Here is a 26,109-nt window from a genome sequence, read left to right on the forward strand (position 1 = left end):
CCAAAAGCCACCAGGCTGGGGCGGAGCCCAGGCCCCCGGCAGATGGGTTAGGGGACAGCAGGCATGGGGCAGGGAAATACACCCACCAGCCCTTCCTATGTCTTGCCTGTGGCCTGCCCTGCTCCTTGGATCTCGGGAAGGATTTTGGAGAAGTGAAGACTAGAGCTTTGCTCACACTGCCAGAATGGTTATCCATACCTGGCCAACCTCTCACTCACTCCAGGTGCTGAAGCAGCCCCAGTCGCACAGCTGATTTGGCTCAGGGTACAGCAACTTCTTCTAGGAAGGCTGCCTTCTCCCCTAGAGTGGGTGGTTTGAGGGATGGTAGGGACAGAGAACACCTACATGCTGCTTACTGTGATCCTCTTCTTCTGCCTGACTATGGGAACCCATTTCATTCTTGTAGCACTCCTATGAGGAAGGTGCTAATATTATCCCTTGGGAAACTGAAGCACAGAGAGGTCAAGTAACTTCCTGAAGGTCACACAGCCAGTATGTGGCAGAGACCGCTTTGAACTCAGCAGCTTGAGCCTCAAACCCTTCTATCCTGCCTCACTAGGAGGATTTGCAAAGAGAAAAAATGTCCCTTGAACTCTGGGGGAGTTTCCTTTTGTCATGGTTTCAGGGTGAGGGGGCCGTGGAAGCATTGCTTGATGCCAGGGTGGATCTGTGTGTGCCCCTGGTCTTCTAAAGCCTGCACGCCTCCCCGCTCGGCTTTACAGATAAACCCTGTGGTCCTGGGCGGTGGCCTCGCCAGCCAGCATCTTGCTGAGCGTGCACTCACTGTGTCCTTGCACGGCTCTGTCCTGGCTGCTGGTGTCCTGGCTGGGTTCCTGTATGGGTTCCTGGCTGGGGCCCTGGGGATAGCAGCCCACTGGTCCTATTGCAGTGCAAAGCCCCAGCTGGGTACGGCTCTCTGCCTTTGCCTGGGCAAGGCCCCAGCATCCAGCTTCCACAGGCATGTGTTCTATGATGGTTGGCCTGAGACTCCTGCCTCCACTCCCTAGTCACACAGCGATGGCAGACATTACTAATCAACCCTGAGGAGGGCCTCAGAACTCATCTCAAACAGTCACTATCAACTGGCATGGACTTGGGAAGGGGCTGGTGGAGAGAGAGGGTTGGGTCAGAATCTGCTGCCTGAGCTGCTCAGAGCCTGTAAGAATCTCCCAGGTGTCGCTCCAGGAAGCTGACTGAAGTCATGTTCTCAAAACATTTAGCAAGAAGCCTCTTCCCTGGGACCAGCTGGAAAGATTGGTTTAGGTTTTAAGTTTTTTATGAGGACCTTTCTAAATAATTTGGTGCTTTGTTGGCTGATTGAGACATCTTGGGTGATGAGTTCCCAGAATCAGGCTTTCTCAGGAGAGAAATCAAAAGAGCAGAGAGAAAGGTGCTTTCCCCCCCAGGGTTGGGCAGTAGGAAACATGGGGGCTCTGGAATCAGGAGACCCAGCCCTGATTCTGCGCTTTCTGATTCTTCTCCAGCAGTCAGACAAGGACAACAAATGGGTTTCACATTCCATGTTAATCCTGGTTAATCATGGTGGCTTAGAGTGCTGTGTTGAGAAGGATTCTGAGGCCCAATGTGAGCTCAATGGGAAACGGAGCTGTGACTGATCAGCAGTGTCTCCCATGGGCACAGGAGTAAAGGATGAGGGATGAGTGATTGCCACCCCTGCAGAGCATCCCCACAAGCCTCTGTTTGCTGCCCTGTAAAATGGGGGCACATGGCAAGTGGTGAGGTCTTAATAAGATACTATATACAAGTGCTCAAAGGATGCTGGTTCCCTTCATCTTCTCCATCTTGGCTCCCTCAAATCCTGGCTCACTTTCAAAGACCCATTCAAGCCCCCCTGTTCTTGGAAGACTTCCCTAAAATTGCTAAGCCACAACAGTTGCCCTGCCCTCCCACCTGCCTGGCTAGCTGGCCTGGCTGGGCAGCTTGGGAGTCACGGATGCCTCAGTTCATCACCTGGTCCTGACATTGAAGTCAGCTGTGGGACATCTGGCTAGCTGCGTCCCCTCTCTGAGCCTCAGTTTCTCCTTCTATAGATGAGGATCATAACAGTACAGCCCTAACCGTGTTGGAAAATTCGATAAGATTGTGCACATATTGCTCTTGGGACAGTGCCTGGCTCATAGTAAGTACCCAGTAAATGTTAGCAATGAGGTTTATTGGGACATGTCTTTAAAGGCTTAAGCATTTCTCTGGTTTTCATTCTGGTTGGGAAGGATGACAGCGAGCAAGATTCATGCCTTGCCCCTCTCCAAAGTATCATCAGTCCTGATCACTTGGTAATTAAAAAAAAAAAAAGTCAGAAGTGTGGGTAGGAAGGGAGACGTCCAATCTCAGAAATGCGCCTTCCCAGGGCGGGCCAGATGCCAGCCAGACACAGAGGCCTTTATCCCGTGTGGTTTTATGAGCCAGCATTAATCATGGCCTGATGGTACCTTCCTCTGATTAGTCTAGGGCCTAAGAGTTTGGGGTTTTCACCAGCCAGTGCCTAACGCCCACGGCCAGCTCTTTGATGAGCCGCTTTAGTTTCCACGGACATCCTGGAGACCCACTGACGGCTGACCCAGACCCGTGTTCGGAACCACCTGGTACTGCTGCTGTTCCACGCCACCCTCCGAGGCCCCGGCCCCGGCCCTGCCCACCCTCAGGAAGGCCAATGAAATGTTCTGTTTCCTTACATGTAAAATCATCCCTCCCTCACAGGGTGGCTGAGCTCGTGAATGCAGAAGTGTTCTTGTAAAATATGCTTCTCGGAAAGCAAAACTTGAAGAGAAAATCTGTTTCTCTTCACTTGATCTAGAAGGGGTATGTTCCCCTCTGAAGCTGCAGCTTAGCACCAGGCTGGCTCGAACCCTCCACGGTGAAGGATGGCCACCAACTGAGGGACGATTTGTGGGCTCCCTGCCTGTGATGAGAACGTAGCTCATGCCACTCGTGATTTCCATGGGGGGCTGACCACATGGGAACTCTGCTCCCCCGAGGACTGCTTGGATCCCACCCTTGGGTGTCCACTGCTGGACCTCCAAAATTTCCCAACATTTATTCTCAGTTCCTGTGCCCCTGGTTGTGGACCAGTCACAAGGGTTTTGGGGAGCCATGCCAGTTCACAGACCACACCTAAGTGTCACTGGCTGGGAGGTGACATGGCACAAACACCCATTAAGCTGGCTGCACACTCTGCGCGGCGCGAGGTGCTGGGCCAGGTGACGCCCAGGACAGACACGGAGCGTGCTCCCCTGGGCCTTGCTCCTCTCTGAGAGAGGGTGTTGAAGCAGACACGTGCAAGAGACAATTACAGCTTGAAAGCAAAGCTTCTAGAAAAACAATGGAGAATTGAGAGAAAAAAATGTAGTAGGGGAATGGGTGGCATCTACCACAGGTTGGGCGTTTAGGGCAGGCCTGGGCCTGACTGACAGAAGGTCCCAGCCATGCAAAGTGCAGAGTAAGGATGTTTCAAGTAGAGGGAACAGCGTGTACAAAGTCCCTGAGGAGGGCAAGAGCCTAGAGTGGTCCTGGGCGGGAAGGCGGAAGGTTAGGGCCCTGACAGGTGCAGAGTGAGGGGGCGCAGCACGAATTGTGGGAGGAGCCTGCAGGGATGGGGCCTCACAGGACTCCCTTTTTCTCCCAGAAGAGGTTGAATTCAATGCCAGGCTTGCATCTCTAAAACTGGAGGGCCTTTTAATTTTGTTAACTTGTAGAAATCATCTAGGCCCTCGCTACTCCAGCTGTGGTCCAGGGCCAGCCACATCCACATCACCTGGGAGCTTGTCAGGCTTGCAGACTCTCAGGACCAGACCCAAGTATCCTGGATGTGTTTCTGCAAGCTCTCCAAGTGATGCATATGCTTGTGGAAATTTGAGGGGCATGGATCTGGTGCGCTGGGTCTTGAAGGTGGCTGCATGTGCTATTACCCGCGGGTTCCCTTTAGTACTCGTGTCTGGTCATTCTGATCCTGCAGTCTGGGCTTCTGATTGAATGGTCTGGGGCAAGGCTTTGCAGGGGGACTTTTCATGCGTCCTTTTCAGTGGGCAGCCAGGGGGTGACCTTGTGGAGATCACTTGCGCTCTGTGGGCTGTCCTTCTCTGGATGCCTCTTCCCTTGGGTTGTGTAAAGCCAGTTTGCTTGTCCCTCCTAAACCCAAGAGTTAGGGTGAAGAGAAGACTGTTCCTGTGCTCTCTCCTAGGCTTGCAAAGGGCACTCTGAGTGAAAATGAACAACTTAGAGATGAAGACAAGTGCCCTGGGAGTTCAGAAGGATAAACTGTCGTCTTTTCAGAAGTGGGGAGCCCAAAGGGAACTAACTGCAAACAACCCTGTGCTAGAGCTGGAAGGGCCCTTAAAACTCACATGAACACCTCTACCCGTTTCATGGATGTGGAAAACTGAGACCCAGACAGTTTTCACTTCAAGATCACACAGTGAGGCAGGAGCAGGTTCGAAAACATAGCTAGTCCTACCATTTTTGCCCTCTTCTTACCTTGTCTTTGACCATCAGGAACCCATGGCATGGCTGCTATTTACAAAGATAGGAAAACAACCCCTTTTTTGGAGGAAGGGCTCTTACCAGTTTCTGGGTGACTCCTGGGGGGGCCCACTCATAGGTGATGGTGTCAAAGGTGGGATCTTTCCCGGTGGCAATGGGATTAGTCATGATCATCCGGTTCCTCTTGTAAATCCGAATGCCGTCCCCGCCTTTAACCCGGGCCGTGAGGGTGGAATACTTAGAGTCCATCAGCAAGCGGCCAATTTTCCGATCATCTTCCAGGTCAGAGCTCACGAAGTGGTCCTCTTGGCTGCATTTGCACGATTTGCATATTTTCCTGGGTGGGGGGATGGTGGGGTAAAGACAAGTGAGATCAACATCCAGAAAAGAGAGGCAGAGTCTCCCGCCGGCAGCATCTACGCTTTGGAAAGCAAGCTGAGTTTGACTCTAGTAACTCGGAAAGGTTAGCTGCAGACAGATGATAACCTGAGACCAAAAGGCTTTTGGCATTGGAAACTCAAGTCTACCTGTGGGGAACGTGGGTATGACTTTGGCTGATAAAAAGAGCTGGTTCATCATTAGAGATGGTCTACAGACAGAGTCTTCGCTGTGGGCAGAACAGGCCCACCACTTGCTTCTGTAAATAAAGTTTCATTGGAACACAGCCATGCCCGTTCATTTACACATTGTCAGTGGATGCGTTTGGGTGGCAACCGCAAAGTAATTGTGACCCAGACCATGTGACCCACAGAGCCTAAAATATCTACTGTCTGGCCCTTTACAAAGGAAGTCTGCTCATCCCTCTTCTAAATGATTATTTATTTATTATTTTGTTGGGGGAGGTAAGTAGGCTCATTTATTTTTTAATGAGGTACTGGGATTGAGCCCAGGGCCTTGTGCATGCTGAGCATGTGCTCTACGACCGAGCTATACCCTCCCCCTCTAAACAGTGATTGAAGCTGTCTCCCAGGAGTCCTGAGCCTCCAAGCTTCAGCAGCTTGTAAACTTTTGAGCACTCGTCCTGAAGTTAGAATACAGCTGGAAATTTTCTTCAAGAAGCTGGGGGACAGGACCTAGGGGGCAGGAAATGAGCTTAGAAAACCCCTCGGGCTGGAGAGATGGATGTCTGCTGGCAAGATTTGTTGCGAGGCTAGGAGAAGGAAAATCATCAAGGGGCAGGTTTCCATTCATTTGAGAGCCTGCTGCTTCTCTCTGACAATGAAAAACAAAAGCGTATGGCTGCTCTGTGTCTTGCTGTTAAGGTTTAGACACCCAGAGAGTTCCCCTCCCTTCCTGGCCGTGTCCCCTCAGGCATGCTGTGTCTCAGACGCTCCAGCGCAGGGGATTTAGAGCTGGTCAGGTCAAGTGAGCAACCTCAAGACCTACCGCGCGTCGGGGCAGGTTTAAGTGTGAGCAGTGTCAGGGCAGTCGCATGCCTGCTGGCAGGAAGCCCCCTTTTCTCTTCTAAACTCAGGAGATTGATGCATTTAATCATTTAGCACAAATATTGCTTGTGGGGCGACCAGAGGCATGCCTTGGTGGTCCCAATCAGTGGTTCCCAACCAACGTCAGAACTCTCCCCCAGGGGGCATTTGGCAATGTCTGGAGACACTTTTGATTATCCCAGCAGGGCGCTACTGGCTTCTAGAGGGAAGAGGCCAGGGATGCTGCTAAACATCCTACAATATGCAGGACAGCTCCCTCCACAGACAAAAATTACCCAGCCCCAAATGTCAGTAGTGCTGAGGCTGGGAAACCCTAGTCTAATATGAAGAGAAGGGTCACAACCTTCAAGAAGGCTGCAGTTGGGGTGGGAGAGGGAGAGAAAAGTCAGGTGGAAACTATAACATAAGAAAATCAGGTTGGACCACGTGAAAGTTGCATATGCCCTGGGGTGGTTCCGCTGCCTGGACCTATTCCCCAAGGATGATAGTGTGCGGCGCGTAGGAAAGGGCTCAGCGGTGATGCGTTTGGAAAATGGGGTGACAGAAGTTGAAACACATTTTTTCAGGGCAAGGCTGCTTCTTGTTTTTAATGCACTGACATGGCGTTTGCCGTTAAGGGGGAGAGAAGGCGGCGTTTCTGGCATTCTTGGCAGAGAAGCTTGGGGTCCAAGCTCATATTCAGTGGCGTTTGAGAAATGTTCAAATGGACAATCTCAATGATAAGGCCAGAGAAGTTATCTCTAAAGATGATATGAGCCTAAAGATGGCACAAGGCAAATGCAAGATGGTTTTCTTTTTGTTCTCGTAAGAAGGGGTTGCTTGCTTTGTGGAACTGGGGCATTTTATTCATGACTGATCCTATCCTCCTTCAGCTCCCTTTTATGAGCCAGGCATGGAGGCAGGTGCTTCCCTAAGAAGACAGCTGAGGGCACCACTGGCTTCTGGGGGGTGGGCAGCAGCAGAGCAGGAAGTGAAAGGGGGAGGAAGAGGAAGGAGTGAAGGAAAGCCCAGTGCCCCATTGGGTCCTCTGATGTCCCAAACCTTCCATTCTTGGGACTCGGGGAGGAAGGTGCCCTTGGCTTTTTTGGTTCATGTAGACACTCAGTATGGTATTAGAGCTGCTGGGAATGCCTCACACTTTGAAATGGAAAATGATGACAAATAGGAGATGTTCTCTCCTTTATCCAGGCTCTCTCCTTTATTCCAGGACTTCATAGATGAGGAAGTCACCCCTCTGGCCCCACCCCACTCTTTCCAGGCACCCAGATTGCAGAGGACACAGATGCCTCTAGAAAGATCCTTGGTGGATCTTTTCTGTAGAAATGGCTACTGTCAGAGGCAACCTGAAATTATGGAAAAGGCACAGCCTTGGAATCTAATCCCAGCCTGAACACTAGCCCACCACAGGCCCCTGTCAAGTTTCTTATCGTAAAATGAAACGGGTGGTTCCATCCGGGGTTGGCAAACGACAGCCCATGGGCAGAATCCAGCCCATCTCCTATTTCTGTATGGCCTGTGAACTAGGAAGAGTTTTTATACTTTTAAATGGTTGAAAAAAATTCAAAAGAAGGTTACAATTTTGAGACACGTGAAAATGATGAGAAATTTGAGTTTCAGTGCCCCTCAGTAAAGATTTATTGGAACACAGTCACATTCATTCATTTACGTATTGCCTGGGGATGCTTCGTGCTGTAAGGGCCCAGCTGAATAGCTGTGAGAGAGGCCATGTGACTTGCAAAGCCTAAAACAATTACTTTCTGGCCCTTTACGGAAAGTTTACTGGCCCCTGGTCTGGTTGGTGAGTTTCCAAGCTTTGCTTCATACCCAAATCTGGGGAGCTGTGTTAACTTGGAGGTCCACCCCGACAGCCCCCAGCCCCAGCTGGTTAGTTTCACTGGTCCAGAGTGGGATCCGGGCATGGATGCTAGTGACCCTGTTCCAGAGGAGATTCTGATGCACACGAGAGTACGGGAGGCACCGTCCGTCCCTTTCAGGAACTTAAGCAGCTCAGGTTGACTTTCTGTCCCTGGAACAGCCCAGGAAGCCCAGCTATTGTATTACTGCAGAGTGACCTACGAAATCCCCAGCCCTGGGAAGAAGAGGTGGAGCTAACACCACCGTTCCCAGGGCAGCTGCTGAGGCTGGTGGGGAGATAGGACCTCGTGCAAGGGGCACCACAATGAGGAGATTGAGAGAATCTGTCAAGAGCAACCCCTGAAGAATGTAAAATTTTTGTTAATTTGCAGAGCCAGTGGCCTCCTTTCCATTTTTCATATTAGGCCCCCTTCTTCCCTCAGATCAGATTTCTTTCCTCTACTCACTGAAGTTGGTGGACGTTTAAAAAAATAAAGCTATTAGAATAATGATGATGATGATGATTTAAAAAAAAATCTCTGCAAGCAAGGAAGAGCCCTTGTGTTGGGCTCCTTCTGAAAAGCCTGGAGTTCTGGGGGCCTGCGTCCCTCTGCCTTGAATGGCAGTTCAGCAGTCCGTGAGGTTGGTCCAGGCAGGCAGAGAGTCCGGCCTGGCCATTTGGAAACTGGGATGCTGAAGGCTGCAGGGAAACATTTTCATGACACATTTGTTCGAAAAGTCTGCTCTTGTCTTCACTCTGTACCCTCCTCTTTAAGTAATTCTACTCTTCTGTGCTACCAATATGAAGACCATTCTAAATCTACCAGCCACGTGAATCGTTAATGTGATTACAGACAATTTGCCTGAAACTATAAAATTGTAAAGCCAGGAAGTGACCCGAGGTCCCAGCGGTTCCTACGTTCCTATTTTTCAAGATGGGAGAATCTGAGGCCGAGAGAAAGGAAGCGTCTTATTCGAGCAGAGTCAACCTGTGAATGCTGTTCTGTGCTTACCAGTTAGGAAACTTTCCCATGAAGCCAGACTGGCTGCCGCTTTGATCGTTTAAACATCTTTCAAACTATTGAGAGTGTGAGAACTGGAGCGTAAAAATGGTTCGACATGGTTTCCCCGCTACGATTCTGAGCCCTCACTGCTGGGATGTGGCTTAAGTTTAGGTCCCGGTGAAGGCTGCTCCTAGGTGACAATGGCTATGCGGGCCCTACAAGCTGCTGTCTGTATTTCTCAAGGACAGGGTCACTGGGCGTTCAGATAATTTGCAGGATGATGAGGAAATGTCAGGACTAGGACAACGCAGAGAGGCTTCCCCTCCCCGCCAGGAGGAGCAGTGTCCAGAATTGCCCTCCTGCCATAAACCACTAAGAAAACAGACAAAATGTATTAAACAACCATTTTCAGACACTATACAACAGGCAGTGCGGGACTGTGATCCCCGAGAGAAGAGACACGGTATTGAACCCACCCGGTGTGTGCGTCTAGGGCACATTATCCCCCAGCCCCAGGGCCTGTAAGAGGAGGCGTCCCCGCTTGGCTTTCAAAAGCTGGCGCGAAGCCAGCACAGTTCTGTGACGCCCTGATGGCAGATTCAGGGCCACTGGGCTGAAGTGATAGGGAAGCTGACTCTTCTCAAGGCCAGGAAGCGCGCAACTGGCCAAAAGAGATGCGTGGGGAGTTCTTCATCCTGGGAGTGTTTTAGCCGTGGGAGGAATTTGTGCAAGGGACGGGCGTAGGGATTGGATGACCTTGAAGGTCCCTTGAATCCAGAAGACCCTGTGAGCTCCTCCAAGGTGGGGACTGGCAGGGAATAGAGTCACGGAACAGTCTTGGGCGTGGTCCACAGTGCTGTGGAGTGGTTTAGGGCACAGGATGGGGCTTCACGCAGACCTGAGTTCAAATTCTGCCACCTAGTAGCTGTTCCCCCATTTCCCACCCTCAGTTTCCTGCTCTGTAAAATGGAGATACTCATACCTCCTACCTAGGGTTATTTCAGTATTTAAATATGAAAGCTTTTTTTTTTTTTAAATGCTTTAGCTCAGCTCAAAAAATAGTTTTGTAATTGCCGTTTCATCGTGGAAGGCAACTTCTCTGAGATAAATATCGCCCCAGTTTTGTCCCCATGCTGAGCGCCCAAGGCAATGCTGTGGCAGTGGAGACAGAAGCTCCTTTCTAGCTCTAGTGCCATACAGAGCCTCTCTCTCCCAGGGCTGGAGGGACGTCACACAGGCTGTGCCCTGCACACCTCCAGGTGGTGCCATCCGCAAGATGCTGATGTGAATGGTGCCCGGGGTGGTGCAGTGTGGCAGCCCTACCTCTTGTTTCCATAGTCCTCAAGGGAAAAAGAAAAAAAAAGCTCTGCAAATCCAGGATCTTACAGTCCTCCCACGTGGATGTGACTACCAGGTCCTGGATTTTCAGTACTGTGGGCACAGTGAATTTTATTTCTGTCCCCGAGGCACTCTTAGATCAGAACCCTGGTGGGGTGAGGGCACAGTAGGACGAGATCAAGCCCAGGACAGGCAGGTCTACCCAGAGTGGACCAGGTACCAGGTAGCAACGGCCCGCCCCTTCCCAGAGCCCCCTTGCTGGGCTGAGCCTGGCAGCCTCCACCTGGAAGTGGCTCATAAAGCACTAACTCTTTTGTCGTGGCTCCCCACAGGCTTCTCTGTCATTTCTGAATTAAGCCAAGCAAGAGTGCATTCACTCCAGAGCCAGTCCACTGACAACGCATGCATCCTAAGCAGTCCCAGAGAGAACAACCAGGGTTCCCAGAAAGGACAGCCAAGAAATGAAGGCAGGCAGAGCCTCTCCTGACAAACTCCGTTACCTCCACGAATGTGGCTCGAAGCCCGAACATGTCCCCTTGCATCGCAGACAAGGCACACCTCTTGCTGACTGCTGCTGGCCCAGGGACATCTGGAAAAGGAGACAGAAAAGAGGGTGTTTTTCTTCCAAGCGTCTTGGACCGGGGATGCTTGACCTCTCAAGACTTGGCATGCCAGCAAAGCGATTGTGTGGGGTTCAAAGGGCTCAGGATGAATAAGCCATCGCTTTACTGTTTACGAGGAACAGAGGAGACCAGCCGGGAAAGTGGTCATGGGGTAGGCAAGGGGGGAAGGGTGGGGCCCTTCCCAGTGAAAATGCAAAGGGGCCTCATTGCTCCTTCCCCTACCCTCGCCCACTCCCCTGATTCACTTGTCACCGGAATGGAATCTTCCAGTGCGGGTTGCCTCTCCCGCATTTATTTGTGATTTATTGATAGGGTCTGATTGAACCAAAGCTACAGGCACCAACAAATGTTCCTGCTGCCAAATGCTGAGAGCTCAAAGCATAACTTAAATATTTTGCTAAAACATGGACGATCAGGAACATCTGAAGTCTGGTTGTCCTTTGGAAGGAGGACAACGCACGAGATAGGTTTTATTATTTGTTACTGGCCAGAGGAACCCAAAGTGCGTTGGCTGCTGCTGGATGATGTGTTTCAACCCAAATGGCTCTCGAATGGGGTCTTCACACCAGCAGTATTGCCAGAAGTGTGTTGGAAACACAAACCCTCGGGCCCCACCTGTGAGGGTCTCAGCCCTCCTGAATCAGAATCTGCACTTCAACAAAATTACCAGGAGAGTCATACGACATGAGAATGGGAGAAGCAGTGGGTTATTATATGGATGTGAGCTGAGAAATTTCCCTGACTCTCCACTACGGGTGAGGGGATAACCTGGGACTGGTACACCATGTGCTATGATTTGATCAGAAGCAAAGCTCCATCAGTGAGTAAGGTAAAGGGATAGGCTTCTCATTCAACAAACTGTTGTTTCATTTAACCATTAATTTAGCACCTGCTGTGTGCCAGGTGCAGGATCCATAGTAAGACTCTGGTGTCCTAGAGGAATGCACAGTCTAGTGAGAGATGGAGAAACACACACTTATCTCCTCTCTGGGAGGGGTTAAGTTTGAGGAAAGATCAGCTGCCCACTGTGCAGTAGAAATACGTGGACTTTGGAGCCAGGGAGACCTGGATTCCAAACCCAGCTTCATGACTTAGCAGCCACCTGGCCTTGGACAAACTGAGCCTCAGTGTCCTTACCTGTCAAATGGGTACATTTGGTACAAATGGTACAAATGTACATCACGTGCCCAACCACGTTAGGCGCTAAAAATGGTAGCCGCTATTATTTTGCACCCGGACTTTGGGAGCACAGAGCTAAAGGTGTTAATCAACCCAGATGGGAAGTCTGGGGAGGCTTCTCAGAGGAGGTGACTTGGGATTGGGGCTGCTCAGGGCGAGCCGGCAGAAAAGGAGAAGCAGAGTGCTAGCAGCAGGAGGAGTGTGTGCAGGGGCAGAAAGTACAGAAGGGCTGGGTGGGTAGGGTGTCACCATCTGAGCACACCCTTTGGGGCTCTGTTTTTTAGTGGGGAAAGAAGTGGTGAGGCTGTCCTCATTGCTAGTGTTAAAATCCAAAGAAGGACATGGAAAGAAAGAGTTACTCGTCACAGTAGCAATAATTCTGCACCCCCAGTCATCCTGCGATAGTACCCAGCTCCATACCTCCCGCTTGGTGACCGTTGTTGACACCACGTCCTCCCACCCTGCGCTGTTCTGTCTGTATGATGTGTATTATCTCCCCAGCTTTGGGACTAAGAGCCATGGTGCACGTATTTGGAGGGAATCACGTTCATATTGGTGCCTGTTCGGTGTTAGATTCATGTTCAAATTGAAAAACAACACGATGCTCACAATGATCTCCTTGTCTGAGCTGGGAACCTTCCTTCACAGGCGGAACTGCACTCCCTCAGGCTGTTGGCGTAGAAGACCTCACCTCTTGTCCGGACACCTTGGATTCTACTAGTTGAAAGACAGTGATCCTTTCGTACTTAATATGTAAGTGATGTAAAGTTTTGGGGGAGGATACAGTTTATGAAGCAGGCTTCATCGTTGGGTTGTTTTAGGCAGACCCAGGGTCGGCAAAGCCTGAGACCCAAGAGCTACGCGGGAGCATTTCCTAAGGGCCGATCACGCTGCCTGCCCGAGCGTGGTTGTTGTTCTAACGAGTGGTTGATTTAACAGCCATCCTATAAGGGGATTAGCCCTGGTGCTTGGCTGGGAGAGTTGGGTGCTGGCTCAGGGTTTGATTTAGAAACAGTGTTGGAAGGCAGTCCAGCACAGCCGAGCTCCAGCCTCTGGGGCAGGGGGCTGGTCCTGCGGTGCCACCTCGGACATTTGTTAGCTGCGCAGCTAATGGCGACTCAGTGCCTTGCCCAGCTCGGATCGGGGTGGCCCAAATCCTGCTCCATGGAATCCTCATTCTGTGGGATGTTACAGAGTGGCTCATGGCTAAAGGGTGGGTATAGCTCAGTGGTAGAGTGCGTGCTTAGCATGCACGAGGTCCTGGGTTCAATCCCCAGTACTGCCATTAAAAAAAACAAACGAACAATAAATGAACAAATAAATCTAGTTCGCTTCCCCACCCTGCTCCCCCCAAAAAAGCCAACAGAGTGGTTCATGCTGGAGGCAGGAAGGATGACATGATCAAGTGGAATGGTGGACAGTGGATGCTGGGTGGTCAGCCCATTCGAAGTGCTCGCCTACCAGGGAGGCGAGAAGAGAGGTGGAGAGCAGGCAGCTGTTGCAAGTCAAGAGGTCCAAGCTCTGGGGTCAGAGGGTCTGGGTCTGAGTCCCACTGTGGTCCCTTTCTGCCCCTGGACTTGGGCAAGTGACTGGACTTGCAGAGTTTGTTTCTTCACCTGGGTCGTGGGGACAATAAAGCCCCCCTGCCTGTGGTGTCACCGTGAGGGTTAAATGGGCAGCCACATAGAAAGGGCTTAGCATGCATTTATTATGCACTGAGCGTTTGCTGTTGTCAGTATACCCTGTGTAAACACACTCTGAATCAGATGTTCTCAATTTTTTCCCCCCAGCTTCAGACTTCTAGGGAACTTCAGAGGAACTATTTTTCTGATGCATACCCCATCCACTTTCTTACTCCCTACTTTGTCTTATGATTATAATTGTGGCCTCTCTGACTAAGTACAGGAAGCAGGGTTGGCCTTAGTCTCCATCCTGCTCGTGGGACAGTTTCCATGGCAACATAAGTCCGTGGGGGAGAAAAAGAAATGGCCTTGCAAGGAAGAAACAGATTTGGGCCGTCAGGCCACACTCGCCGCCAGTTTCCTGGCGGACTGTTTAACACAATAAATAGCCATTTGTCCACAGCCTGCTGTTCATCCAGGAGCCAGACAGACCCCACTCTCCCCGACACAGAATGTGATGAGCCTGTTTATTGCAGAGGGGAAAGCTTCAACCAGAATGGGAGTTTCAAATGAGATGTTCTGGTTTATAAACAGTAGGTTTCTCTGATGTGGACTCTGTCTCGGATGAAGGATGGTGCACAGTAGCTGAGGATAGAACAGTTTAAAAGGAGCCACCACTTGAAAAAAAAAAATGGGTTCTTGGAATGCAACATCTATTCTGTCCTTTTTCCTGAGGAGAGGATAAAATGTGTGGACACTTTGCTTTGGCTCAGGATAGGAGGATGTGGTTCATCTGATGTTGAGGAACTGAAGCGTGTCGCGGACTTAAAAGGACTTAGAGGAGACCAGGAGCCCCCTGGGCTGGAAGGGGAAGGGGGCAGTGGGGTCTCCTCCCTCCCTGGAGCATTTATCTTCAGGTGAACCCCCAGGGAGGTCTTACAGGAGAAAAATGCCCCCAGGGTAACGTGGGGTGGAGAGGAAGAGGAAGTGAGGAGGGCGGGTGTTCAGCTTCCCTCTCCTTGGGTAACTCAGTTTCCTCCCCTGAAAATGGGGTTTCCCTGCCCCTTTTGCCCCAAGAGGGCTGTTGTAAGCATCATGTAAGATTAAAAGGTTGTTTGTACAATGTAATAAGTATTTACCATTGTTAAAAAAAATCCCGAACCTGGATGTAAGGCAGAAGTGCGGGCAGCACATCCTTCCATGTCATGTGGTGGCAATGTGACACCCCCCCGACCCCCATCCCTGCAAGGATTATGTACAGACACTTACTTTGTTCTCATCTGACTCAGTGAAGTTACTTGTTAACTTGTAGGTTTTTGTCTAGTAGAGATACAAATACAAATAATTTTTGTCCTTTTGAAAAAGATAACCCCAGAGGTTATAGTTTCTTGTCCTATAGGACATTTACTAGTTATATACCTAACCTATCAGTCTTGTCCTAACATCAAACTGCCTATAAACACCTAGCTCCTTGACTACTTTATAAACTGGTCTAAATATCTTATGGGTTCCTTCATTACATAATGACTTGACAAAACCCTTTGCTAAGTTTCATTTTATAGTGGCACAAGCGTCATGATTTTCCCTTGTTTGAAAACTATAATTTAACACCATCCTGTGCCCTCCTGACCATCTATGGGTTTGCTTTCTGAGCTGGGGTGTTTGGAAATGACACTAAATTCGATTCCAAGCCAACTATCCTGCCTTGTCTTTTCTAGCTAAGCTCGACAGGCATACGTGTGTTGTTTATAAAAGATGACTGGTCAGCATGCTCTGTTACTTACAAACAATCCCCTCCCCAGGGGTCCCAGGAGAGAGAGTGCAGTGAGGATGGAGATGGGGTGGGGGCATTATGAGAAGGTCCAGAAGAGAGCTCAGACCTTGTACAGAAAAGGATCCCGAAACTACGCTATTACCATCACCCACCCACAAAATAAAACCAGCTCGACAGCCTTCAAAGTGATTTCACTTACAAAAGGATTCTCTTCCTGCACATATGACAGCCCTGTGAGGTACAGTCATTATTCCCAGTCAATAGGTGATATACGACTGGGAGTCTGAGACAGGAGAAACAACCTGGTCATTCAGAATAGTCTCAACTGGAGCTCCCCTGGTTGGTGTGGGGGGCGGGGGGGGGGTGACTCCTGAGTCTACCCTTAGCTGCACTGTAACTTTAAGCAGACATGTTTTCTTTTTCCTAATGATTATGATCGTAGGTGACGTGTACTGAGTACACCTTATGTGCTGGGCTCATGCCAAGCATTTTCATAATATTTAATTTAAGCTTCGGGATGAACCCACGAGAGAGGTACTTTTAAGTAGCTCCGTTTTCTGATGAGGAAACAGGCCCAGAGAGGTTAAGCCTCTTCTTGAAGATCCAACAGCCAATAAGTGGTGGAGCCGGGAGGTAAAACCAGGCAGGTCTGACTTCTTTGCTCTGCTCTCATCTCATTTTCTATGGCACTTTCCACAGAGGGTACAGCCCTTTACAGTTTACAAAGTGTGTTTCCATCCCTTATCTCACTGGGTCTTCACCACAATGCTAGGATGTAGATGTTTTGCATTTGGCTCATGAGAAAAACATGCTCACAGGACTGACAGGATATGCTGCTTGGGACACCATTCACACTCATGTCTTGGGAATCCAGACCCGATGACTTCCAACCCCACTGGGCGTCTCCAGACCCCAGACAGCCTCCCACGAGTCTAGCCTTGACCCAAGGTCTCGGGCCAGTTGGGTCCAAAGGGGTGGACAGCGTTTCTGTAGGGGTGGGAGGTCCTGGAAGGGCTAGGGGAGGGGGCAGTAGGACAAGGTCATGGTCACTTTGGTCCCAGGATTTCTACCAGCCAACCCTGTCTGCTAAATAAACTGTAGATGTTCCAGGCAACGGACAGGCTTCAGCTGGAGGAGGGGCCAGAGGAGAAAGTGAGTCAGAACCACAGCACTGCCTGTGGGAGAAGAGCACCAGGCGCTGGCTTCACCTAGTTTATCTGCCCTGCCCGGACGCCTGGAATGACTACGGGTCACGAATGCTTAGTTCTAGGCCAGGACTAGGCTGGGGCTCACGCTCCCACTCAAGTTGTGGAGATGGTTGGACCGACAGTGGCACGGGGGCCAACGTGTTGAAGACTGTTTCCTAGAAACTGTTGTCACTTAACAAAAATAAGAACAAAATCCATAATAACCAAGAAGCAAGTCGTTTCTGGGTTTATTCCCAACTCTTAAAAGTTTGTCTGTCTTAAGGATGTTAGCACCCCTCTCATTTCGAAGTTATGCGGAACCACTTTTAGAGGGAGAAATGTTCTTGAGTGTTAGATGTCTCAGGGCTCCCACGATGTGGCCCACCTCCCCTGCCCCAGTTTATCTATTTCTTTTTCCACATCATCTACTGTTTCTACCCAGACTCTCTTTCCAGTCCCCTGGGCCTCTTGCCATTCTCCTTAATATACACTCAGGGCTTGTGCTCACGTGCACCTAAACCTCAGAGAGCTTCAGTCCTACCCTCTCTTTAGAGGCCAGCTTAAGGCCATCTTTTCCATATGAAAAGCATTAACAGCAGCTGTAACAAGTATTAGGTTTTGTGGTTTTCTAATCACTGCACTAAGCCTGAGCTCATGCAAATCTTAGCACATCTCTGGGAGGTCGGTATCTTGAGATGGTCCTCGAGTTGTGATCCCCAAGCAGCACCTGGGAACTTGTTGGCATGGCACATCTTCAGTCCTCACCCCGGACCTCTGAAATCAGGCAGTGTGCATAGGGTCCAGCCATCCCTGTTCAAGGCCTCCAGGTGACGCCTAAGAACCACTGACCTTTGCTGGTAACTCCAGGTTGCACGAGAGTTAACGGAAGGGTAACTGACTGCCTTGGTTTGCCTGAGAATGACTCAGGGCCTGAATGGGACACTTTTAGGCCTAAAACCAGGAAAGCTCCAGGCAAACCAGGATGAGTTGATCTCCCTAATTAAAAGGGATTCAAAGAGGTTGGATTAAAGTGCCAGAGCTTGGATTTGAACCCAGGTCTCTCTGAACCCCAGATTTATATTTTAGTTTAATCAACACACTGCAGGCAGTGTCAGGAAGGCTTCTCTAGATATTTTGGGGCCTTTCCACTGATTTCTGTAATTGCTCACATAAACAGAGAATTACAAATGCAATCAGTGCCGGGAAGGAGGAGTGGAACACTAACTTGCACTTGAGGAGGAGGATTTGGCCGTGTGCGTGTGTGTGTGTGTGTGTGTGTGTGTGTGTGTGTGTGTGTGTGTGTGTGTGTGTGTGTGTGTAGACAGCGCTTCTCAGATGAGCCAGACACTCTGATTAGCATAAAGATCACCCAGGACTCTAGCTAACATGCACATTCTAGTCTAGCAAGTCTGAGTGAGCCTGATACTCCCTAGTTCTACCAACCTCCTCGGGAAACCAATGCTGCTGGTCCGGGGACCACACTTTGAGAAGCCAGGAGCTACATCAGTGGTCCCCAAACCTGTCTGCACATTAGAAGCACCTGGGGATCTTTTCACACTTCCAAAGCCTAGGCTGAACCCCAGACCAATTTAGCCACAGTCTCTGGGGAAGGGCCACAGGCTGCAGTCATTCTGGAAGTCCTCCAGGGGATTCTAATGTGCAGACAAGTTTGAGAGCAACAGGGCTGTCCGGGCCCTCAGCTGTTCCAACTTGGACTTGCAGGCTTCAGCTCATTGGCTTAACACCTGCCCCTCCCCTACTCCAACTTTGCCACTGTCCCCTATAAGGTAAGCTTCTACCACCCGCCTGATTTTGTTATTGACTTTTCATTCTGTTTCCATCTACCCTGGCTCAGGCCAGCCTCATAGGCTTCCGTGCCAAACGCAGTAACTTTCTTAACAGCCAGACCGAAGGGAAACCACACCCTTCCTCTTCCTTTAAATTTCACTGGCTGCCTCCCCTCGGGGCTCTCATGGATCTTGAGACCCTCTGCCAGGCTTGAGATCAGCAGGGTGGTCCTCCTGCCACCCCCAACTCCAGAGCCGAAGCGAGGACTGAGGGGTCAGGCCAGATAGAGGAACTCAACTTGGCTATGGCTTCCAGTCTTGGCCAAGAGAACCTTGTTTCCCCAAGTAGGAGAGGAAGGAGTGATACCTGTGGCCCAGGCCCTGGAGGGTTCTATCTTTTATCCCATCTGCAGTAAGATGAGTGGCTTTAGAACATGGTAGCCACAGGCCAGAGAGCACAGAACTGAATGCTGGCAGTCTTTCTCCTTTTCCAAATTTCCACCTCTACACCATCCGACCTACACTCTCTAGGATGACATGTAAGTTGGGCACGTTGGATAAAGGGAGTCCTAAAACCACAGCCGGTCACACAGGCAGGAGCCAAGTCCTCGTCTATATTAGAGGTCATCTCGGAGCAGAAACGGTCCTCGGGGGCTATGGATGCCTGTGTTTGTGCATGTGTGTGTCCAAACCTACTGACTCTCCCCTACGTTTGTTTCTTGGGGATTTCTCTCCCTCTGTCTGGACCAGCAGGGATGTGAAGCAATCTCTTCAGTTTAGACCCTCTTTTCCTAAATTGTGTCATGAGGAGACAAGTGCACAGACTAAACAAATTGAGATCAGCCCCACTGATCTAGTGCTGAGAAGTCTATGGACATAAAACTTTTCCTTTTTCTCTTCTGTTTTTAAAGACCAATCCTATTTAAAGCAACAGGATAGGAAAGCGTTTGGTGGGTGACAAGCTGGTTACAGAAGTGCCCATGTCGCTAGTATTTTTGGGTATAGATGCTGTAATTTTTCCTATGACATGGTTTGTGTGTGTTTACACTTAAAATTTTTTTAATGCAGATACTGGGGATTGAACCCAGGACCTCATGCATGCTAAGCATGTGCTCTACCAGTGAGCTATTGCCCACCCCACTGTGTGTGTGCTTAAATTTATCCCGTGGACTAGCTGTGGTTGGGGGATGGTCTGATGGATTCAGCTCATGCTATTAGGAGTGTCTGATGTCCCATAGGAAGTTTTTAACAAACACCCAATAAGAGTACTTTTCACGCTCTCTAAGAAATAGTGCTGAGTTTTAGTTTGGGTTTGTTTTTGTCCATCAAATTAGTTTGGCCTGGTTCAGCTCTAGGAGAATTTGGGTTTGGGGCAACATATACCATATTCTTCTTTACTGTTCTCTTTCTCTCAGCACATCATGTGTAACAGATAAAATTAAGTCAAAATCAGGGCAGCCAGGAAGGAGCATTGAATTCACAGATGTTCTAGAGCACGTGAAAGGTTAGCAGGACGTGTGCTGGTCCCCACACCCTGCATGGGGTGGAAGGGCCCGTTGCTCCTGTGTCTCCCACACCAGCTGTCCCTGGAGCGGGTCCTAATCATCTGTTCAAGTTCCTTGAGGAACATGCCCCAGGGAAGTCCTGGAAACCACCATCCAGTTCCTCCCCTTCCTTCCTTAGGGAGGTCCTTGATTTTCCTAGATTAGATCCTTCTCCACTCCCCCAGTAAATTCCTAACCACCGTGTATAACTCTTCACGGAACATTTTTATAGTTGTAACCACTTGTTTGGTTCAGTCTTCCCCTCTAAGGGAGGAAATTATTGGAGATCCCCCAAGGTTCACATCGTGTGTGAACAAAAAGGGTTAATCTGGCTATGAAAACCAAGTCACAAAGCAAATCCATATGTGGACAGGGAAATATACAATGAAAGCCTTTTCTGTTTAAGCCCCTGCTTTTACCTCCCCCCCACCGCCCCACCTCTGCCCTTGTCAGACAAGCATCACTGATTCGAGGCTGCTTCCAAAAAAGGAGGAACCCAGACTGGCTGGTTCTAAAACCACATCCCACCCCCACAGCTGACCCCATCTTGGAAATTTCCCCGTGATTAAAAACGAATTATTGCCCTCAGAGTTGCCTCTGGTATCTGGCCTGGTCGGCTGAGTCTGTTAGTAATGTCTGCATCGTACCACGTCATCACTTGGCAGAATGGAGCGAAAATCGAGTGCTCAGTGAGCCACGATAGGGGATTATCTACCCCTTTTTTCTTTTCCTTCTTTCTGTCTGCCTTTTTGATAATTTCACTCTTTGGTGTTTTTAGCACGTTTTTTTTTTTTTTTTTTTTGCCAGAGAACAGGTTCTTGTCTTGCACGGGAAAGAATGCAAGAACGAGGCATCATAAAGCCAAAGCAAGTTTATTTAGAGAGATACACACTCCATAGACAGAGTGCGGGGACAGCTCAGAAGGCAAGAGAGAGAGCGACCACGAGGTGCAGGGTTGCTAGTTTTCATGGGCTCAGTAATTTCATATGCTAACTAGTAGGAGGAATATTCCAAATACCTTGGGGAAGGGGCGGGGATTCCCAGGAATTGGGCCCCACCCACTTCTGGACTTTAATGGTCAGCCTAGGAACTGTCGTGGCGCCTGTGGGCGTGCCACGAGGCTCAAGGTCTACTGGAAGTCCAGCCTTCCGCCATCTTGCTTCTAACCAGTGTGTCCTGTCCTCAACTGCTGTCATCCCTTCAGTGGTTGTGCCCTGCCCCCTTCCCTCCTTCCTCACTTTCATCAAAAAATAGGCCAAGAGGCGACCAGATGCAAACCAGTACATTTCTCAAGGGTTTGCAACTCCTGGAAAGGCCTGACATGAGGGACATTGGGACAGAAGAGCTATACCAATTCCATGAACTAATTCACATAGTTTGTAACAGGCTGGGCTCCGCTTCTGGTTGGCACTGCTAGAGCCCTTGCGAGGGGGCAGCCTCAAAATATCCGCAGAATCTCTCTTTTGCTTTGCCCAGGTGATGGGGCTGGGGTCACTTTAAAGAAGAGGAGTACAGACAAGGCAAAACGCTCCCAGTCCTAAACGGGGCGATTGATGGCTGGGGGACTGGATTTGTGTGATGGCCACAGAAAATTGGGGAAGTTGTCAGGCCCTGCCCTGACTCCTTTGTTTAACATTCCATCCACAGGGCGAAAATGACAGTGACCCAGGCAGGAAGCGAAGTGGCCTCTTGGGCTGCCAGCTTCTCTCTCATACTGAGGTTTACATGTGGTTGTATCCAAAGCAGGTCCACCCATCTTATGGAGAAGGGATCCTGCTGGGCTGAAGTGATAGGATTTTTAGGACTGAACTCTTATTTCCCTTTGACACCAGCTCCCTGGGAACTAGCTGCAGACACAGCCCGGGAATAGTGAATCGTGCATTGCACCAGCGCAGACAGATCAAACCAGCCGAGGGGGCAAAACCATTCCCTTTTCTAGAAAAGCCAGCCTATTATCTGAGAGGCTAGCTGGCGGCTTAATTAGAAAAGGGAAAGGAGGGGTTCTCCTGCCTCCCCTTCACCTGCAGACTTTTTAGGGACCTTTTGAGACACTCAGGTTCCCAGAGTGTGGGCAGTTTTTCATCATCAACAGTGAAAGGGATCCCCCCCAGGGCAGGAGCTGACCTGGCATTTCTTGCCAAACTAAAGTGTTTTCAGAGGCTCCAACATAATCTTTTTTTCTTGAAGTTGTCTTTTTTCTTTCTTCGGTAGCCCTGCCAGGGTTGGAGGGAGATGTAAGTAAAGTCGTCTCACCAGGAGCCAGAAGTTATCCATTCCTCTTGGGAATCTTATCTAGAGGTTTACCAAGTAGCTCAGGGGAGTAGAGATAAAAGAAAATAAAGCCACTGCAGGGAGTCTTTGCTGCCGCCCAATCCCCAGCCCCCCAGTTTCCTAAATGAGAACAAGTCTGGTGTCCCCTGGTTACACTTGGAAATGAAAATCTCATTGGCTGCATGGTTCTTAGGTTTTGACCCTTAATACACTCCTTCTCAAGCATAAAATTGTAAGTTGAGGCCAGCAATATTTACTTATTATACCTCCCCGGTTTTACTAAGACTCTCCTGATTTTAGCAGCCTGATGTCTTAAGCACAACTTCCTTTAAGGATATCATTTGGGCGGTGTGTGGAGGGGTGTGCATGCATCTGAATTCTGAACTGGCAGTGTTACTGAGCTTCCCAAGGGTAACACACTTCGACTGGACTTAATTTTGGACTGGGATGGGGGCAGGGTAGGACTCAGCAAACCAAATTGGAGAACTTTTGATCTTGCCTATCTGAATCTGAATATCCTGAGAGGAAATGTGCGGTCTAAGTGTACAGCACTGTTATTCAAAGTCTGAAGGCTTTGCTTATGCAAATAGTTCTTGCTGGGAAGCTCACGCTAAATAGGGGACAATGGAGGCATTGAAACCCATGCATCCTTCAGCCAACGCTGGTGCCTTGATGGTGAAAAGCACTTGTGTTTTAAGGGTGGAGTCTCTCACATGACATTTTCTTGGTTTAAAACAAGTCTCCTTCTTACAAACGACTTCCCTCTCCTCTCTTTATTGCTGTCATATGTTTTTAAAACTAACTACCCTTTCACATGTTTCATCCTTTCCTGGATTTTCCCCTCCATAATGCACTAGTTGTACATACACTACATAGTGGAATCCAGTGTTGAAGAAAACCTGACACAAGAAAACCAGAGTCTTAGAAAAGAAAACACCTTAAGGGAGGACTGAGGCCAAGTTTTTCATTTTTCTGAAACAGAAATTAGCAGATGGTCATTCACTTTGCAAGCAAATTCCTTTCAAGGTCTCACCTCTGAAGCTCATGGAACCCAATTAAAATGTAAAATCAGAGATACAACAGCCAAGTTTCTTTCCAGAAAATTACCTCTGGAGTAAATTTAGAATTATTCACTTAATCATATGCCCTAGAAGAGATGACAAATTCTTGTATATTGCTAAGCTGGCCCCATTTGCAGTCCCCTCTGCCTGGACCATCTTTCTGGTCTCTCCCTCCCGTCACCTAACTAACTCCTATTCATCCTTCAGGTACCCCAATCATGGGGTCTTAGAAAAGCCTGTATCATGCACCCATCGTGATTGACTTATTATTTATTGGGTTATTAATAATGGGAATTATTTAATTATGGATGTAACTCTCTAATGTCATTCTTTCCTGCTGGATTGTACGTTCTATGGGCGTGGGTCCCTGTGTGTCTAGTTCATTGCTCTATCACCAGTGCCTGAACCAGTCCCTTGCACAGAGTATCTCCTCAATAAACACTCGTTTTAATAGCTTCCTTTGTAACATTTTCAGTTTTCCCTTCAAGCAATGCTTCTTGGTGCATTAAAAGCTAACACATCATAGATGCCCTGATGCCTAACAGAATGAGTAGGAAGGAGAAAGAATTAACCTGGTTTCCAGAATGCATGCCTCCCCTGGTCACCCAGCCTACCCAGATAGCCCTTCTCTGCTCCTCTCCCTTGTTCCCCTCCCCCTCCAAGGTTCTAGCACTGGTTCTGGTCTCTTATTGGTTCTCAGCATGCTTCTCTCTTCTGCATGAATCTGCTCAAATAACTTCAACTATTCTCTCCAGCTCTGAGCATCATCTCTAGGGGTGTGTTCAGCTCCTGGAAGCTCTTCATGGATTGACTGATGGAATTGCCCACTTACCTTCTTTGCCACCCAGACCCACTGGTTCTCCCATGTTTATCGAATCCCTGCCCATCCAGTCACCTGGACCTGCAGTCTGAATCCTAGTCAACTGCTGGGAGAAATGGTGTTCTTACTGGGCTGAAGTTGGCTTTTCCTCTTTGAGGAGCCCATTTCTAGTCGGTGTCATCCTTTCTGCGGTGTACCCCAGAAGGTAGGCGATGGTCCCCAGACAGGAGAACCAGTTTCTGAGCCTTCTGGAAGGTGACTCACTAGAGGGAGATGGTCAGACTTTGCTAGAGGAGCTCAGAATGTCGCAACTGCAGGCTTTTCCATGAAATAGAATCTATACAAGCACTGGGAAATTGTGACAACCCAGGCAAGTCGTGAGAGTCATCAAATTCTGCAGATTTTCCGTGGCATTTCTGGCTTTAGCTCATTGCTTTGGAATATCCCTTTCTCCAGTCCTGCCCTTGACCTGATGTGCTGGTGGAGCACTGCGGGAACACTGGGCATGCTGGAGCTTGAGGAGTTGAACCTGAGCCCTGGCTACTTTTTCGCTACCTGTGTGATCCTGGTGAGCAGTTTCTGTTCTCTGAACCTTGATTTTTTTTTTTTTTCACTTGAAAAAATGGATCATGATCCCTACCTGCTTTATGGGGTTGTTGTGAGACTCCAATGTGGTAATTTACATAAGAGGTTTCGAAACTCGTCAGGTGCTATAGCGGTCAGGGATTATCAAATAGCAGAGAAGCCCTGGGTTCCTCCTTTCTGAATCCTTTCCTCAGGATACCATGTGTGTGATTATTTACTTATTTTTGTTTAAAGAAATCACCTTAAAAAACATTTCTTGGAAAAAAACCTTTATCTCTAAAACGTATAAAAACAGGAGGTAACCATATGAAATACAATAAATATGAAATAACAACATGAAATTCTAGCTAATACTCTTGCCTTCTTAAAGCTCTGAACCTGAGAGCAGCTCTCCATCTCTTCAAAGTGAAGTTGAGCAAGAGATTGAGGTGTTAAAGCCCTTTTCGCACCAGATGGAGACTTTTCTCCTTGACATAATCAAAAGGACGAATGAACTGAAAAGGGAGACAAGTGCTGACCAATGTGGTTGAGCATTGTTAATGCGTGTCTGGGTACCAACTCAGTCCATCCTGTGACCAACAAGTTCATGGCCCATCCTTCTGGAACCCTGTAAATATGATTGGTGTAGATGTGAAATGGTTTAAAGGGAGAAGGGGGAGCTGTGGACTGAACTTCCTACCTTTCATTCATGTTCATCACATTAACTATGTCACCTTGGCAATTGACTTAATCCCTGTTCATCTTAGTTTACTCATCTGTAAAATGGGATTTGTGTCAAGATAAGGGAAAAAACAATGTAGCACAATGTCTGGCCTGTGCTTGATAAGTGCATTTCATATGCCAAGTACAAGGGCAAAGCTTCTGTTTCAGACCCTCATACCAAGAGCAGAACTGGTTGAAGCTTCCGGCATTGTGGTTCCGAGGACTATGGAATGACTCATAAAAATGAGGAGAAAATTTAGGCCTATTTCTCTACTAGCAAAGTAAAGAGGAGAATTAAAGTGATTAACTGGGCCATTCAGATTTTTAAAAGATGGGAAAATATTAATCAACAATGTCATTTCACCCAGCAAAGCTTTGAACAGGCTTATCCACTCTTTCAAAAGAGTGTTCATGGTCAGCACGGTGTCAAAGGTTGAGCTAAAATTATAAAGCAATGGGAGGTGTTGATATTAAGCATTTTTTTTCACAAAGGGAGTGCCAACTCGGAGTCTTCAGGATAAGAAGAAATATGATGGGTCCAGGGCCTTCTCAGAATTTCTTGCACTTCAAAGAGCATAGACTTGGCAGTGATTCTGCTACTTTCCTGAGTGTGGTCAACGTGGCTGAGGAAAGGCAAAACTCTTAAAATCCACACAGATGGAACTTTTCCGCTGGCCCTATTTTGGTATAAATATGCATCAAGGACTAGAAACTTTAAAGTAGATAGTGGTCTGAGCTATGAGTGGTTTGGATTCCATTTCAGCCAATTTTCAGTCGTCCTGCCGGCCCTTGGCTCTGGGAGGAACAACCCTCCTG

At 48.9% G+C, this 26,109-nt stretch overlaps 2 protein-coding genes across 4 annotated transcripts in view; one reads left to right on the forward strand and one right to left on the reverse strand.

Annotated features, from left to right (window-relative positions):
- Positions 1 to 26,109, forward strand: part of SSUH2 (ssu-2 homolog) — a 109,622-nt gene that overhangs the window by 79,787 nt on the left and 3,726 nt on the right. The window contains exon 15 of one of the 2 annotated variants that reach the window (XR_012499862.1): positions 12,589 to 12,693. The gene's annotated coding sequence lies outside the window, so the exon portion shown is untranslated. Of the gene's footprint in view, positions 1 to 10,470; positions 10,650 to 12,588; positions 12,694 to 26,109 lie in introns of those variants that run through there. The other variant, XR_012499861.1, reaches the window with a different exon arrangement.
- The window catches only part of LMCD1 (LIM and cysteine rich domains 1), a 55,651-nt gene that overhangs the window by 15,854 nt on the left and 13,688 nt on the right, over positions 1 to 26,109 (reverse strand). For both annotated transcript variants that reach the window (XM_010952972.3, XM_045515274.2), the window contains 2 exons: positions 10,639 to 10,727; positions 4,579 to 4,834 (listed from right to left, as the gene is read on the reverse strand). In XM_010952972.3, the coding sequence (XP_010951274.1) occupies positions 4,579 to 4,834; positions 10,639 to 10,727 (345 nt within the window). The remainder of the gene's footprint in view (positions 1 to 4,578; positions 4,835 to 10,638; positions 10,728 to 26,109) is intronic.

This window comes from Camelus bactrianus, chromosome 17, assembly GCF_048773025.1.
Source record: "Camelus bactrianus isolate YW-2024 breed Bactrian camel chromosome 17, ASM4877302v1, whole genome shotgun sequence".
NCBI classification, from domain to species: domain Eukaryota; kingdom Metazoa; phylum Chordata; class Mammalia; order Artiodactyla; family Camelidae; genus Camelus; species Camelus bactrianus.